Source organism: Myiozetetes cayanensis, unplaced genomic scaffold (assembly GCF_022539395.1).
Source record: "Myiozetetes cayanensis isolate MyiCay16 unplaced genomic scaffold, myiCay2020 scf3, whole genome shotgun sequence".
NCBI lineage: Eukaryota > Metazoa > Chordata > Aves > Passeriformes > Tyrannidae > Myiozetetes > Myiozetetes cayanensis.
Genome location: NW_026087521.1, coordinates 38,702,293 through 38,719,622, shown reverse-complemented (window position 1 = coordinate 38,719,622; position 17,330 = coordinate 38,702,293). Strand labels below are relative to the sequence as shown.

At 35.4% G+C, this 17,330-nt stretch overlaps 2 protein-coding genes across 13 annotated transcripts in view; one reads left to right on the top strand and one right to left on the bottom strand.

Annotated features, from left to right (window-relative positions):
* NAV3 (neuron navigator 3) overlaps nucleotides 1-17,330 on the bottom strand; it is a 514,063-nt gene that overhangs the window by 27,812 nt on the left and 468,921 nt on the right. For all 12 annotated transcript variants that reach the window (XM_050324425.1, XM_050324431.1, XM_050324426.1 and 9 more), the window contains 5 exons: nucleotides 16,006-16,058; nucleotides 11,559-11,582; nucleotides 9,288-9,365; nucleotides 2,211-2,294; nucleotides 469-580 (listed from right to left, as the gene is read on the bottom strand). In XM_050324425.1, the coding sequence (XP_050180382.1) occupies nucleotides 469-580; nucleotides 2,211-2,294; nucleotides 9,288-9,365; nucleotides 11,559-11,582; nucleotides 16,006-16,058 (351 nt within the window). The remainder of the gene's footprint in view (nucleotides 1-468; nucleotides 581-2,210; nucleotides 2,295-9,287; nucleotides 9,366-11,558; nucleotides 11,583-16,005; nucleotides 16,059-17,330) is intronic.
* Nucleotides 1-17,330, top strand: part of PPP1R12A (protein phosphatase 1 regulatory subunit 12A) — a 1,052,766-nt gene that overhangs the window by 791,626 nt on the left and 243,810 nt on the right. The window lies entirely within an intron of this gene.

Genomic DNA, 17,330 nt, shown 5'->3' with positions numbered 1-17,330 from the left:
TGGAATTTAAAATGCCTGCTTTCCTGCACTGATTTAACACTTCATAAAGGAGCTGAGCTATTTTCAGTCCATCTCTTAACAATCAGAATGCCAGTTTACAAAGCTACAAGTTTGATTGGATTTCCAAGCTATTAACATGTTACACCATAAGACTTCACTAGTGTCTTCATTGTACTTCAGTACACAACTGCAATGACATGGTTAACTACTGACACCCAGCAATCAATTCCTGGCCACCCAGTTCTAAGAAGATAAAGCTCCAGGGACTCTGGCAGACAGAAAGCTTCTTCAAGGTTTCCAGCTCTGGAAATACCACAAGTATGCCTACCATTCACTGCAGAATGTGCTTGCCTTTGCAACACAGTCCCCAAACAACAGAAAAAAATAGTGACTTTAGTTTGTTGTTTTTTGTTTTTTTTTTTTCCCTGAGGAGAAACTCTATTTATTTTAACAGTGGTAAAACTATACCTTTGTGGGTATGATCAGGACCGTTCAAGGCTCCTTGAATAGCAGCTTGTGCAGCAGAATTCTGGGCTTTCAGCATTTCAATGGTTTCCCTCAGCTCTATAAGCTCAGACTCCTGTGGGAAGAACAAAGAGAGTTCAAAGTATATATTAAAAGAACAATGTTTGTCGAAGGTCAAAAAAATAAAATACAAGAGTGGTCAAACTAAAGTTCATAGGACTGCTTGGATGAACAGAAGGGCAACAATAAAATAGAATGATTATGTTTTCTTCAAAGATATCAAAGTGAACTAATGTATTCTTTTTCATTTATTCTAAATAAAGCAATCATGCTATTTTTAAGAAGACTAATCTAAAAAGGGTCTCAATAGAGTATTCAAAATAAAATTAAGAGAAACCCAACAATGTTATTACAATAGACAATAAAACCATTTGAATAACATCCTTTAGTGTATGAGGCTACTGTTTAATGGATGAATCTCAACCTGAATCTGTGTATTTTTCAAAATATTTAAGTTGTTTAATACTAATTCAATTAAAAAGCCCCTGTTTAATAGTAACTGTCCTGCAAGTTGAAGTAAAATTACTCCACTTGATTGCAGAAAGCTCTGTATCAGAATGCACAGCTGAGTTTTATTAAAAAATAACTTTTATTACTGCTTTTATTACTTCCATGTCTATCCAGCCTGTATTTATACAATAAGGGTTAAGGTAATTTAAACTCAACAGCAGAGGAAAGAAGTGAAGGAAAAGAACATGTTCTAAATCTTTAGGGAAAGAAACTTGGAAATGATCAGTTTCAATGTCACTACTTAACCTCTTCTGGAAAGAAAACCTTCTCAGGGAAATCGTACTTTGTAAAACAGTCAAAAGCTTTGGTTCTAAGAAAATTCCATTGAGTTTTGGTGGTGTTGTGGTTTTTTTGGTTTGTATTTTTCCCCCCTATGATGAGAAAAAAGCAAGCAATACAAATATTTTCCATCCAGTTCACAATGAGTCTCACCACATTTCATCTGCTGGTGCTCAACCAGACCATGAAATGTTATTTTTATAGACAGTTACACTGACTCCAGTGGTGAATAGTAGCTCACTGATATACAGTTTCTTTCACAGTTTGGCTCAATAAGGGCTGTTTATAGGATATTGTTCAAAATCAATAAGCTGCAGAGTTTCAATCCCGGAAGATGCTAAGCAGCCTCTTAATCCTGAGCTTGATGCAAAGGTGCACATTAAATTTATTCCCTATCAGGTTTAGATTTTTTCCCTCATTAGACAAAACACAGCTAAACCCAAAATTGTTTACTCATGAATAGGATGCCTAACTTGCATTAACTCCCTGAATGGGGTTATTTTTCTCTACTTAAAAGTTCTTCCCTTCCTGTAATTCTATCATTCTAACAACGCTGGCAGGCTGGAAAGGAGCACTACAGCAGCTTATGATCAATCTTTGTTACAGGATCTTTCAGTACAGAGTAAACCTAGAGTTGCATATGTTTTAATTAAAATCTGGAAATGAAAGATTTTATCTTCAAACTATTCTATGACATTGTCTGTGTAAACCTAATGCTGCACAGTTTAATTCTCCTGGACTTTTATGAAGATTTAGATCGCAGCAACTATTAAAGACAGATCTGTCTGCATTATTGTCACAAATGTCCCTGTTTCCTTTCAGTGTTTTTGTAACAAAACTCTAATATAATTTGCTGACTATTTTCCACATTAAAGCGTCTGCTTTGGTAAACCTACCTTTTGTTCAGCTGTCATTGTTAGACTCTGCAATCGCCCTGTCATATTTCCCAAGCTTTTTTCAAAAGCTGCTACTAGATGAGCCTGTGAAAGAAAGAGAAGAGAACATTTGTCATGACAGAAGGACAATTTTCCCAGATCTATTTGATTTTTAAAAATACGTTTTTCCTCCAAGCACATCTTCTCCATCTCTTTTATATTAGTTTTAAACTCAGACTGAGCTAACTTGGAGAGATGAATCAGCCAAGTGAGCCCAGTGTTCCTCAGGCTTCTTTAGCCCCCAGTGAGATTAACTCAGGTATCTCTGCCTGGAAATGAATTATGGATTTAATGCCCTGCTTTGAGTTTACTGATATATTGGCCAAAAGGAGTCTACTCCCAAATAGAAGTCGAGGAGCAATTATTTTCAATTACTGGACATTTTAAAATGGGAATTCAAGTACTTTATCTTGAAAGGTAAATTTTACCTTAACAAATAAAACTCTCCAGAGAAATCCTGAGTCTCAAACAAAAAATATCACAGTTAGTTTTATAAAAGGTCATTGCTTAGTCTATTAATCTTATATTGATTATAATCTCTGTGTGTTGTGTATATAAAAGTAATGAAAAACTTATGTAAAACAAATGTAACATTTATAATGTGTTTCAAGTGTATATATAAAAGACAATCTTGAAAACTGGATGTCCTACTTCTCAGTAGGAAAAGTAATAAAGCTGAAACAGATCAAAAGATTCAAAAAATTTAATGCTGCTTTTTTTTTTTCCCAAACAGCCAGCATCCTACACTTGATGAAAGTAAAATTTATACAAAGAATACATCAACTCTTCATTGGCTCTAACTGACATCAAAGAAGGGCAAGTGGTCATAAAGAAACCAACAATCTAAGCCAGCTTGTACTGCCAAGGGAAAGTAAAGATTTAGTTTTCATGAAATTCCACAAAATTCCATCTATTTGTCTCACAACACCAAACATTAAAAGCAAAAAGAAATACTTCTTTTCTCTTTGCCATCTCAAAGTGGTAACAGGCAAAGTTTTCAAACATTGGCACTTGGAAATATAAATCAAACCTAACATATTTATATACACAAATGGATTAACTGAGCTTCCTCACTGAGGAAGTTTATTTTTTATTATAGAAGTGCAGGCACACACAGTGCCTGGCATATTTTTCAGTTGCAGATTTGCATGCTTTTACAAGCATAGTTTAAATTGTTTGAGTGTACGTGATTGTAGTGAATCCGAGGTATAATCAGGAAAAGACATGGTCCAAAAAAGATTTTGTTCTGCATTTGAGGAGTAAGAAAACAGCTTCTTGCCACCTTGCTCTGTATATTATACCTCAAAGAGAAAAAAAGTTATCATATGTATAATAGTGGCTACTCTGCTTCTCCTCTTCAGAGTTATTAAGTGATAAGTGGCCTTTATGTTTTGTAAATAATTTTGGAGTGCTATAAACATTTAACTATCTTGAAAGCTCCTTCTTTTATTCTTATTAAATTTACTAAAGATTTCTTCTTTGTAAACTATCTTCTTTGTAAATTATGTATTTAGTTACTTATGGTTATAGTGGTCAATACACTTGCTTTCTCCATCTGCAGGGGTAATTCTTTTGGTAAAGGACTGACTTTTTATAAACATGAGACTAGATTCATATGCAATTTCTTAAGGATTAATTAGCAAATTGTGTATTTAAACATTTATAATTTAGGCTATATTCTTGAAGTTACAATTTTAGATAAAATGAACCTGGAATATGTGTTAAATGCACCTCTGAAACCGTTGATCAATACTAAATCCTTTGATTGATTTTACTATTCTGTTCCTCAGAGAAAACAAAAGTAACTAGTTTCTAAAGTTCCTTTTCACTATAATAATTATCTACATACTAAAAATATCTAGACTAATCAATGGTGTTTTATTTCCAAAGATGATGACTACTGACCCAGAACACATTTAGAGACAGAGTAGATGCACTACTACAGAATAAGAGCCAAATGTCTCTTCATTACACATGTTTAACAGGAAACTAATGGAGCTCACTGTTCCCTGCCTCATAAAAAATCTATAGCTTGGCTGATGGACCGTGGTTTTGCTTTACCATGAGAATTACAGCGGGGACCGAAAGCTTGCAAAGAGGAATAATTTGTTTAATTATGCATTGCTTTTGTCCGTTTCTCACAATTAGACTGTAATAACCAGAGTTCTTTGGTATCAAACTATGCATATTTGTGCAGAGTATTTTCCTATTTCACAGCTAAAACTTCATCCAATATTGTACATGAATAAACCACAAGGAACTTATAGGAAAAAATAGGATCTAAAAAGCATCATTAAAAATGCCATCAAAGATCACCAAAACTGCTAAGTTATTCTGACAGCCTTTAGAGAAAGACAGCCATGTCATGCCTATGGATTTTTACTAAAATTCAGACTGTGACAGAGTACATTACCTTCTTTGAGCATCATACTGAATTTTTTGCATCATAAATGTAATTGGATCAGGATGATGGATTCCTTCTAACTCACTTGAGAAAAAGACTATCAGGTCTTTATTTGCTTATAATAAAGAAACATAATTCAAAGTTCCATCAACCAAAGACTCTTCAAGAAAAAAGCTTTAACTGCATTGTTCACTACTTTGTATGTTTATTACAACAGAATACTCTTCCATGAAACACAAAGTATTAATTTTTCCCCCAAAGAAATACTACACAATAAAATAAGAAAAGTTAGTTTCAAAAAGGCTAGATTATCATTATATTTCTATGTGTATTGAAGTATGTATAAAACATATGTATATGTATATTCCTATTTGAGGCCAGGTTTTGCATTTAAACATCTGAATGCAAAGTAATTCAGAAAAAAATTAAAGCAAATAGACAGAAGTACCTGTGTCTTTAATAATACTCACCAGAAACTAAAAGTTCTAATTAGAAATCTATTTTACACTTACAAATACAGTAATTTCTTTTCATTGGATTGCTAATCCTCAGTTTTTGAGGATTATTTAATTTATCTAAAAAGTTCTGTGCTTCTATTCTCATAAAAATATTTAGGAATATATATATATATAAAAATTTACATTCAATTTCTCACACCTTAGAAATCTCTGTGTTAGGTTCAGTAGTTTCATTCATGGACTGTGTACATCATTGGAATACCTCAAAAAGTAGCCTGAGTACTGCATGTACATTAAATAATACTCATTCTAAAATAAAAATATGTCTTCATTATTGAATACAGTATTTGCACTTAGAATTAGAATTAAGCAACTGGGTATTAATGGAAGTATGCCTACAGCAAAATATACCCATCATTAACATTATATATCAGATATATAGATGATGTATGATGTACAGTTCTTAATCTGTAGACCTTTCACGTATGAATTAATTATGACTTCTATTAACATATGAAATTCCCATTAGAAATAGTAAAAGCCATGTACACTCAGGGAATGACTTCAGTGCTAAGATGACAGATTTGATTTTAGACATTTTCTTCTTAGTAAATGATCCCAGCCAGGCAAACCCCAAATACTTCAGCTCTAGGTTTACAGTTTATCCTGGATGTGAAATAGGCACATGAAATATCTATCTTCTGATACACTTTATGATTTGAACTGGAGTGTTCAGATTTATAAAACAAAAGTAAAGAAATAAAGTTCCTCCCACCTGACACGGCTGAATGAAAGGAAGTGTGAAAGGCCAGAAGGGATCGGGCTGATTGCAAGTAGCAACTGTACATCTGGTGACCTTTTCTGTTTGCTGCCTGCTATTATCTTGTTGCTTGGCTGCAGGATAGTGGTTCAGAGCTGGCCAAACAAGAGTATTCGCCAGCGAATCCCTTCCACTTTCTACCGGCATCCTGGTTCTACTACAGTTTGTAAGCATGCAGCCTTCAGCTTTATACAGCACAAAGCACTCACTGATCAAAGTCTGTCTGAACAGGCTGGTTCAGGCTGTTCACTGGAATTTGAGCCCTTGTCAGTCATGTAGGAAGTCTGCTGGTTGGACACTTTCTGCTCTGAAAGCAGGCCCTTCCTTAATTAGTATGGAGATTTGCCCTTCAGCCACATTGAGACAGACACCAGGGATAAAGCCAGAATCTCAGAAAAATCTGTAAATTAAGCATCCAAACAACAGCTGGGTCCTGTTTGAATTTAATCATATGCAGCAAAACACTTTGGGGTTAATCAAATGAAATAAACTGCTGAAATCAACCATGGTACTTGAGTCCAGCCAACAAAACCTGAACAATAAATGAAACCAAATAAGAACAATTTTGGCAGAGTCACCAGAAATGCTGTAACTTCCAAATGACAGACTTTAGTATAAAATAATATATTAAGCAAAGGCTTGATGAAATAGGTCAAATTTCAATCTGTCCGTCTTTTAATGATGTACTAATGTTATCAACACTCTTCCAGGAGAAGCAAAGAAAGGCATAAATAGTGCTGAAATGAGATAATTAAGATGCTCTTTTTTCCCATTCCTATATAATACTTTTGCTCAGTTCTACAAAGGGAAATGGTAACAACAAATTCACACTTGAGATGAAGTGTGAGGGAACAAGATTTCTGGCTCTTAATTGTTTCCTTCTCCAGACCACAGCAAGGAAAAAAGCACTGCCTATTTTCAGACAGGTATGGAAATTAGGAGGAGCTCAGGACTAATGCTAAGATGAATGCAATTATAGCAAAGGCATCAAAAGGGACAGTGTATTTTTCTGGTTAGCAAAGACACCACAGAAGATACTCTGATCTGTATGTCCTCTGCCTGCCAGAGATGGATGTATCTACAAAGACAGGCAGTGATCAAACTTTTCTGCATTAAACTTAATGTTCAGGTTTTAGCTTACTGATGTACAAATGTGACTCAAAATGAGGACCTTAGCAGCATTATCAGTTTATTGATTTGATTTTTTCTCTGAGAATAAATTCCATATTTTGTCATTAGGACTATTTCTCCTAAAAATGCAGGAACTGGTGAAGTATGTCTCAGACCAGAAAACAGATGATAAATGAATACATGCAAGGAAAGCATTTCTAAGGTAGTACAAGTTTATGAAAATGAGAAGCCCATCTGGGTTTTTCATGTTTTTCAAATTAAATCAATATTTTTTAATTATTCTCAGTTTTTTATGAAAAGTATATGAATATTGGCATTTAAATATCAATTTTGTAGTTACACTAAATGGACAAACTGCTTTACTGTCTGCAGAGTAAAGTGAGAAATGGTACCACAAGCCTCAATTATCACCCGGAACAGACACTGAGCATACGCCCACCACAGGAAAACGATTTAGTTTTACAGATCTGACACCTCTGCTCAAAATCACGGAATGCTTTAGGTTGGGAGGGACTTTTAATGATCATTTAGTCCAACCCCTGGGTATAGGCAGACATGTCTTTCACTAGATCAGGGGCTTGCTGGAATCAAGATAACTCCTTATCGCTCTCTACAACTCCCTGAAAGAAGGTTGTAGCCAGGTGGGCGTTGGTCTCTTCTCCCAGGCAACCAGTAGTAGGACAAGCGGGCACGAGCTTAAGCTCTGCTAAGGGAGGTTTAGGTTGGATATTAGAAGAAATTTTTTACAGAGACAGTAATCAGACATTGGAATGGGCTGCCCAGGGAGGTGGTAGATTCAGCATCCTGGAGGTTTTTAAGATGAGACTGGATGTGGCACTGAGTGCCATGGTCTAGTAACCACGGTGGTGTTGGATCAAGGGTTGGACTTGATGATCTCGGAGGTCTTTTCCAACCTGGTTGATTTTATGATTCTATGATTCCTCTGGGGAACACTAGGGAACACAGAGTGGAGATGGGAAAGTCTGTCCAACCTGGCAAAGAATGAAGGTCGGTGTCTAAAACATGTGAGTCAAGGAACCCTGTACCCATTAGATATGCTGGCTATTCTAGCTATACATTCTCAAATGAATAACTCAACTCAGAATCTAGATTTTGAATTTACAAACATCACAATGTCCCGTATCATCTGCTTTGCTAGTTCATTCTCAGTACTCAGAAGAGTCTGGCAATGTACCCCGCTACAGATGTACAAATACCCACAGATGTTCTGCAGCCACTTGAACAGAGAAAGAAGTGCTAAGTATAGCTCTTTCACATTTTCATGTGTGACAGTCCTAAGAACACAAGCTTCCAGAGCTAGAGATTATTTTCTCACAACATGAACACAGTGCTACTTCACCAACTGAAATAATTTCTTTAAAATTATGGCAGTATTCATAGATCTAAACACTCAGGACACCAACATTTCAAAGAAATGTACTCTATGGGTTGCCCAAGACATCAGGAAACTGCTTTCTTGAATTGCAAAATGATGCTTTCTTGCAACTGCATCTCAGCTTCCTTGCCAGCAGTAACTGTAATTATATTCTGATTTGCATTTAAAAATCAACATAACAGATTGTTCAGTAACTATCCAGTAACTTCACCTGAAACCAGAGTAACCAAACAGGATTGTAGCTCTCATTCTGTATTGGGCATTATTTTCAGATAATGTGTTCAATAACTCACATCACCAGTATATGGCAATTCAAAGGAACATCAGGAAATACCTCTGTGAAATAGCCCAGATTTCATTAGTCATATATCAGCACTGTTGTTGCAGCATATGAACTCTAAATACACTTGTATAATGTGTATACATACACCTGTATGCATTTTGCAGACTTTGTGAAATGGAACTCTAATGAAATTTATCAGAATATGCAAATCATGTCCCTTCTTTGGTTGTGTCTCCTTACTTTTGGCCTTTTTTTATAATTGATTCTGAGAAAAGAGTGAAACTGAACAGGAAAGGACTGTTGTCACATCCAAAGTGTGGAACCTCTCCTTTCCATTTCCACTGTCCACTTTCCACTTCTTTTAGAAATGGATTTCTTCTCCTGGAAGCAGGGGCAACATAAATATTTAATGAAGTAATTAATTTGAAAAACACCAAAATAAACAAATAGTAAAAGTCTTGCAGACTACATATTGAGTAACAGCTATTAGCCAATCTGATATTGGGTTCTTTGATACTGTTTGTGATCACAAGCAAAACTACTTACATTTGCTGAAAGTTGAGAAGTAAGCGTAGCAACTTTCTCTTGTGATGCAACCAACTCTCTCCGCAGTTTCTGAATTTGCTAGAAAAACAACCGACTGCTGTCAATATTTCAACAATTTCCTTTTGTGGTGGTTATTTTGGTATGTTTTCTTAAGAGACCACAAACAAGTTTACAGCATCTTAGTTTCACATTTTAGTCACCAAAATATTCAGAAATACAAAATATTAAAGTTCATTCTTAGTGTTGCTCCAACTGCTTTTTTTGCACTTAACCAGTATGTGAGGTAGGATTTCAGTTAAGAGAGCACATATGGGCAAATGCTTAATTACCTCATAGGTACAATCCTGTTTGAAAGGGAAATGTCATGCTTTATTCCCAATCCCATAAGTTCCAAACATATCTTTAGTGCAATCAAGCAGAGCAGCCCTGGATGTGCCCTGAGATTTTGAAACATGAATGCATTTGGGTAAGGTTCACTGTGTAGACATGATGCAACCAACATATGTTAAATGTCTACATTAGATTAAGATAAAGTGACCAAAAGTACTCTCCCACTGCCTGGCATGAAGAAGGTTTTGATGGCTACCCCAGACACAGATTTTTGCTTGTGGATGTCTAAAATTAGGTGAGGTAAAGTAGTATTTTTTTTCTTTAACACAATGTTTCCTACACTCCCTGCAATTCAAACATTCAGCCTCTTTAAACCCTCTATAGTATTCAAAAACTTGCTTGACAACTTACAAAAACAAGTGTCTTTTTAAATGTGCTTGTGGACATGAAAATAAAATTAATTCAAGACTTGTATCCTTTAATGAAAAACAGAATCCTCAAGAGATTTACATTTACATCCTGTTTACATTTCAGCTGGGATAGCTAGCTAGCATGAAGCTTGTGTATCACTTTAAGCTCTTTTAACCCTATTTGAGATGTTACTGGGGCTTTTGGACATTGCACTGAACTTAAGCACAGCATGGGATTCACTCTGAAAACCCTTTCGTATTCAGACATAAAAGAAATTATTCCAGACTAGAGAAGTAAAATGTGTTAAGCTAGCCTAGGAAAGGGAACATACAACAGTCACTACTAAAGACTATTGCAGTACTTTAGTTTTATGACTCCCATGAAAACCAACAAGGAATATTGCACAAGCTTTAAGAATGAAAAAGTTCCTGTACCTCCACAGTACAAAAATAGCTAGGTCATTTACACTGGCTCAGTGCAAAGGAGACAGATTATCAAGCTGTTCTCCATCCTGGACTGACATTTTCTTCTTCCAAGTTTTCAGTTTTCAAGAGCAATTATTTAAGAATATATATAAGATAGATATATATGTATATAAGAAAGAAATGTTGTTTCACCTCTATGTACAGGTGCATATAGAGGGCAATAAAATTAGAAATTGTAATTTACACTACTGAGCTATGGCATGCCTCTTTAGCTTCTTTGTTCAAGAGAAGTGAGCTTAGATGTTTCAGGTAGAAATTATATTGAAATATACTGCAGTAAGGAGGAAGAATATGTTTATTTGTTCAACTTCCTCAAAATATCTTGAAATATCTAGAACAGTAAAAACAGGAGCAGCAAAAATGCAGGAGTTGGAAGGTATGTAGCTCTGTGAAGTGGAAGTGCACCCCTTGGTGCTGTATTTTATTGCTGTTACTCCTTGGTGCCCTTTTAATACAACCAAGACTTCACTTTGAGAAAGGCTGTAATTGTATCCAGCCGCTGACCCAGGCTTGTCACCCATTCTTACACATTGTGAGGAGAAAGAAGCTATTTTCCATGCCAAATTTGATTTATATCTGAAATCAATCTGCATTGCTCTGAAATCCATCAAAGTGGTCACTTTCAGAAATTTAATATAATGCAAACTGTAAGAGAGAGAAGTTCAAAGCAATCATTTGAAGTATTTTTCTCCCGAAAGGCAGTACATTACCTTGAATTGCACAGTCCTTAAGATCCAGCACAGAGTGGTTTTAAGTCTGAAATCAGACCTATCACAACTCCTCCACTCAACACCCAGTTCTCATTGATTCTTTTCATCTTTTCAGAATGGCAGCCAGGAGGCTTTCTCCAGCACAATGCTAAGAAAACACCTTCCAGTACACTAAAAGCTGTGCCAGGTTTTTACCTATACTTCTTAAAAGGTGATGCAAAGACACAGAGTGTATTTTTCCCAGTGACTAGGCAGTTTAGCCAAAGCAAGTAAAAAATTAACTATAAAATAATATAATGCACTGCATAAATATAAAAATGAAGAAAAGTTCTTACCTCTGAATGTGCTTTTTCTTCTGCCTGGAAGAAAACAAAGAAGAAATGGCTTAGAATCAGTGTGCAACATAATTGAAGTAACAGAAAATAAGAGCCAGCTATACTGAAGTGAAATGAATAGCTTCATGAATCCATTACATTTAAGGAAGGTATCCAGTAAAAACAGTAAATGGAATTCCTTTCAACTTACTTGGCAAGGCTCTCACTGAAACCCCAAAGAGTATGCCAGCATACTGACAACATGAAACAGTGGATAAAGGGAGAATAGGACCAGAACCGCAGAAATTGTAGCTCTATTTCTAAGATACAAAAGAAAATTTACTATGCTGTCACTGCATAGACCTCAGTCTGATATAAGCAAACTTTTACACCAGAATGATTATTAGGGCTCCGAGAATTATATTTGTTTTACTGCATACCAAGCAATATTCCTAATACAATAATAACTAATCCCTGCTAAGAAAAGTTGTCAGCACACCTGTAAAACATACGTGGGAGAAGGTGAGAGGTACTTGCAGTTTAAAGTAATTTCTTCCATACAAAATACTGGCCAAAATATTAAGGGCTATCAAGGCATGTTAAAGTTTTAACCTAAACTTGCTAATATTATTTAATAATTTTAGATATTTTCCATATTGTAATGTCTTATGTCATATGATGAAGCTATTTACTCATCAGCCTTTTTTTTCAACAGGGCAAGAAACTAAGCCATTGCAAGGCAAAAGTTTGAAAGTCATTCAATTTCTAAGCATGGGAATTGTGCTATTTAGGTGACATTTGGTGGACAGAGAAATCTTGCTTTAGTGGGATTCTAATGGAAAGGAATGGAGGGCCTTAGGAAAGGAACCCTTTCACAACATAAAATAAGAATCAGATAATGTACTGGAAATCAATCCATCCCATGGTCTGAGGTGGCCCAAGTTCAGAGAAGCAGTCTAGCATGTCTTGGAAGAGAAGTAAGAAGTAAAAGGAAAATGTAGCTAGAAGAATTATCTATAAATAACACTAGAAACTCTGAGAAAACCCATGGTAAGGTTTCTGAAGAAGATTCTCTAACATTGGCTAGTCTGTGTTATTATAAATTAATATAGCTGATTTTAGGCCTGTTCAGGCATAATTTTTTTACCATTAAAATGTTAATGATTTATTATAGAAATGTTTTATTGCTCTCCCTGGTGTAAGGGGAGAAGACTTCTGAAAAATGCCTCTCTCCATACATGCTTACTTGTTAACAGTCACTATACAGACCGTGATGCTATGATGTTAACCTTTGCAACAGCTTTTGACTGGAACTACTATAATACCTCACTACATGAAGATGATTTAGTATAATGATAGTTTTGCCAGTACTGACATGACACTTGTACTGTGACACATTAACTTTCTGATCTAGGTTTGCAAAAAGGAGATCTGCCTACAGAAAAAAAAATTCCCATTATTGTTACTTCAAGCAAGCAGTGTGAGGAAAGTCACAAAGGGATTGAGGATGACCATGAAAAAATTTAAGGTTGATGACCTTTTCCTAAAACTGCCATGTGGGGACATGGTGCTGTCCTTAGACTGCCAAACCTGCTGATGAAGGCAATGCTCCATGTTGTTACCAGAGCTCTCCCTCACTGCACAAGGAAACATTTCCTGTCTTTCTGAGTTCAGAGAGGTCGCTACCACAAGTCGGCTTTTGTAGGCAGTATAAGAAGTAATTGAAAAAGAAAGAAGAGGATTCTGGGGATACTGTAAACTTAAAAAATAAAATCTAACAACCAAATACATCTGAGCAGTTTTTACTTAAGTTCATGCTGACACCATTGTAACCCAGAACTCTAAAAGGAAAGAGAAAGACTCTAAAAGGAAATAATTATTTTTCTCCCTCTACTCCTCCTTCATATGCATGCATTCCATCCTTGTAAAGATTATTTTTTCTATTTTTGAAATCTTAGAATATTAACATACAAATGACATGTCCTTACACATCTCCTTTGAGCTTGGCTTAGCACAACCAGTGAAGCCTAGGGAGTCAACTAAATATGTGAAAATTTAAGTGTCTCCCCTACTGAGCAGGAGAAGATTAAAACTGGAGACAACCTATCATAATTTTTTGAATTTCTCAGAGACAGCACTAGATGCATTCACTGCCAAAACCGAATCAACCTACTAAGTCTGCTTACATGGCATATTTTTCAGTGAAACAAAATGGCTGTCTCTGTACATGTGTATCTCTACAAGCTAGATTTCCAGTCTAAGCAAGTTAAGTTCTGAAAATCCAAATGCAAGTCAAGAAGAAAGCCAATACATAAAGAAAACAGTAGAGAATGCAGAACTTCTGTGTCACTCGACTTATTCAACGGTAGTAAATCATGAAATGTCTCTTCTGAATATCGTATTCTAATTCTCAAAGAAACATTCTTCATTGAATACCTTAAAGATTTTAAACTATCCTTTGGTAATAATACATAATGATCTTGATCTTTATTTAGTACTTCATCTGAAACTCTCCATTGATTAGGCTGCAGAGAACTGCTTACACCAAGACTTAAGACAATGCTTGAGAAATCTGACAAATATTTGATTGAGATACTTATGAAAAGGTAGCTGCTTTGTAATTCCTGCTCAGTGATTCTGGCCTGCTTAAGAAAGGTAAAAAAGCTCTTGTACTCATCCTTGAATCTAGTAATAGCTGAAAGCAACTCATATGTGCCATAACCCTGTGAAGCTATCCCACAGCATTCAGCTGATGTGATAGCATCACCCTTTCATGTTTCTATACTTCACTTGTGCTTCATCTCCTGATTTATTGCTAAAAGTTTAAACTTAAGGGATAAGCAGAAGAAATTCAGTTCAAAAATCATTCCTAAAGTCAATCCTAGCAATTTTGTCATACCAATTCTTTTCTGGCCCTTTACAGATTTTTCTGCAACTTATATTATCTTGCTTGCATAATCCATTACTTAAGGAGCGGGGCTCAGCTGCAATGTGAATTCACAGTCAGAAATTTCAGAAAATATGTATAGGATGAACCTGGGTAAACAATTTAAAGTTTATTTTGCAGGAAAAATACTGTTCATTGCTAATATTTCCAAGATATTCTGTAATGTTGAAATAAGTAATTATTAGTAAACTCTTGTTACATTAGACATCATCAGAGCACACTTACTGACTGGGTGCTGAAAGTATCCTGTGTCACTCTATAATTCAATTTTTACCATCTATCAGTTTCATAACATTCTCCTAAAATTTGACATCAAATCTTGAATTATAATTTTGGATGCCACTTCCCATGCAAACTGATCATAGTGTCTCATAGACAGGAAAACAGTGCTAAATATTTTTCAACCACCACCATATAAGTGAGAAGCTTTACTCTGAATGTTAATACTACCTCATGTGCAGCCAGTCTGCATATACATTCTATGTCCCCAACCTCTACCTCCTCTTCCCCACTCCCAAATAATTCAGGACTGGTCTGGACTAGAATTACTTGCAACTTGCAGTTTAAGGCCAGGACAAACCCAATGCATGTGTTCTTGATGTTTCAGATATGCCTTTGTATGAACCTTTTTCTGATTAAATGCAACTCAGAGAGGCACCTGGAAACATGGAGAGGACACAGACTTTTCACACATGCATGGGGTGAAAGCAGTTACGTGGGTTGCTCTCCTGTTGAAAGGGGCTGCTACTGCATGTAATTGTAGTTAGCAAACAGGTTGCAAAGCAAAAGTTGAGTATCCTCAAGGCAATGTCCAAGCACGTTAAACTGCTCCTATATGGATGATTTCTCGTTAGTAGAACAACTGAAGCAATAAGTTATGCAAAATATATAACCCTCCATAAGGTAATAAAAAAACATATTAAACCAATAAAATAGAGAAAAAAAATCAAACCCAGAACAACTTCTGGAGCTAGAAACAAATCTAATTAGTCTAATTAACAAAGATTAAAATTTTTAAAGTTACTCTTCTCTTTGTAAATAACATCCAAATGCTGTCATTTGCAAGAAAGATCAGTAAACATGTAAACCGCAAATTGTATCTCCCTTACCCTAAAGCAATCTTGTGGTTTTCAAGAAGTGTACCTCAAAGAGTGCCAAGATATAATTACTTTGTAAATTGTGCAATTAGAAAACTCGCTGAAATTAAGCAAAATCACTCATAATTATGAATTACAATAGCATAAGGACCCCCCTTAAAGAGACACTCTTAGACCATTATCTTCTTTTCAGCTTTCAAAATGTATACTAGGTGATTTTAAACTCTTATAAGCAATAAACAGAAAAAGATGAAAATAATGTTTTCTAAAGTAGCATGCAGTAATACAAAGTTCAAAATAAACATTTCTACTTTATTGAGGTAAAATTTTAAAATTCTTCCAAATCTCAAGGTATTGAAATTGTCATGAACAATGAACAAGAACCAAGGCAGGGAGAACTTTTTTCTACAATGTCAATACTCACCGTAGAGTAGAGGGAGGATGTGCTGGAGACAAGCGATAATGAGGACCCATGTACTTTAAAAAAAAAAAAAAAAAAAAGAAATATTGATAAAAGCATAAAACTCCCCCCATGTAGCTCAATAACTAAACAAGCTTTTTAAAACGAGAACAGATTTTCTACAAAGAGCAATTATGAGTATAGAAATCTATTGATAGATTTCCCTGCATTTAGAAAGATTGTCCTATACAGATAAAACACTTTCTGTGTATAAAGCAGGAGAGTGAGCCTATGACATTCAGTATTATTATCAGCAAATCAAGCATCCCTTTTGTTGTTTTGACAAGTAATCACTTGATAAATACAGTCTTTAGAGGAACTAGAAATTGAGCTGTTTATATATCTGTCCTAAACTGAGCAAATTATTTTAATAAGAGACAATGCTTTGGAGAACAGTTCACATTCCCTGGTGTGAGCTCCCAAGCTTTGTGAGCACAATGTGGACTCGTGTAGTCGAGGTCCATGGGAAGGGGTTACCATGAGACATAGTGCCATTATTTCCACTAATTATCAGTGGAGTCAGTCTCAAGAGCATTGAGTGAATGTTGAAGGGCTGCAATTTAAAAAATGGAGTACCCGGCCAGTCTGAAAATGGCAAATGAAGACTAAAACTGAAACAAAATTGCCCCTTCTGCTTCTGATGACTCTTTGGAGGAAGGCTACACCCACAGAGAATTTAAAAGAAATGAATTTATTTCATTACTTCTTTTTATTTTTGTTTCACAAGTTTTTCTGATATTTATAATCTGCCAGGGCTTGGTAAATAAATTATTTTGCTTTAATAACTACTTGGCATCTGTATGCCAAAAACTGACACAAGAATATTTGGATTAGCAAAATAGACTTTAAATCTAGTTTTGTAACTAGGCAAATATTTATAAAAATGCAGTACACTGAACATTGAAACTCTATGGCTGCCAATATATATTTGGTTTTCAGCCTCTGGTTTAAATCTCTCAGCTAAACTCCCATTCTGGATTTAAACACAGTGGTTCTATGCATTACCTCACTTCTTTCTCTTTAACGTTCCTCAGAGCTCCTATCTTAAAGTACATTTGACCTTCCAACAGCATCATTTCATGTTAATCTCTAATGACTGCAAACTGCTGAAAATTGTTTATTATCACTGCACTGACTTTCATTTACTCAGGCTGATCATGGTTATCCACTCCAGCTGGATATGAAACATAACCAATGAAAAAGCTTTCATCAAAGCCACTGGTGACCCATTACTGAAATTCTACATTTAACACCTCTTTTTCTATGCATAAATTATTTTCCTTGTTTTC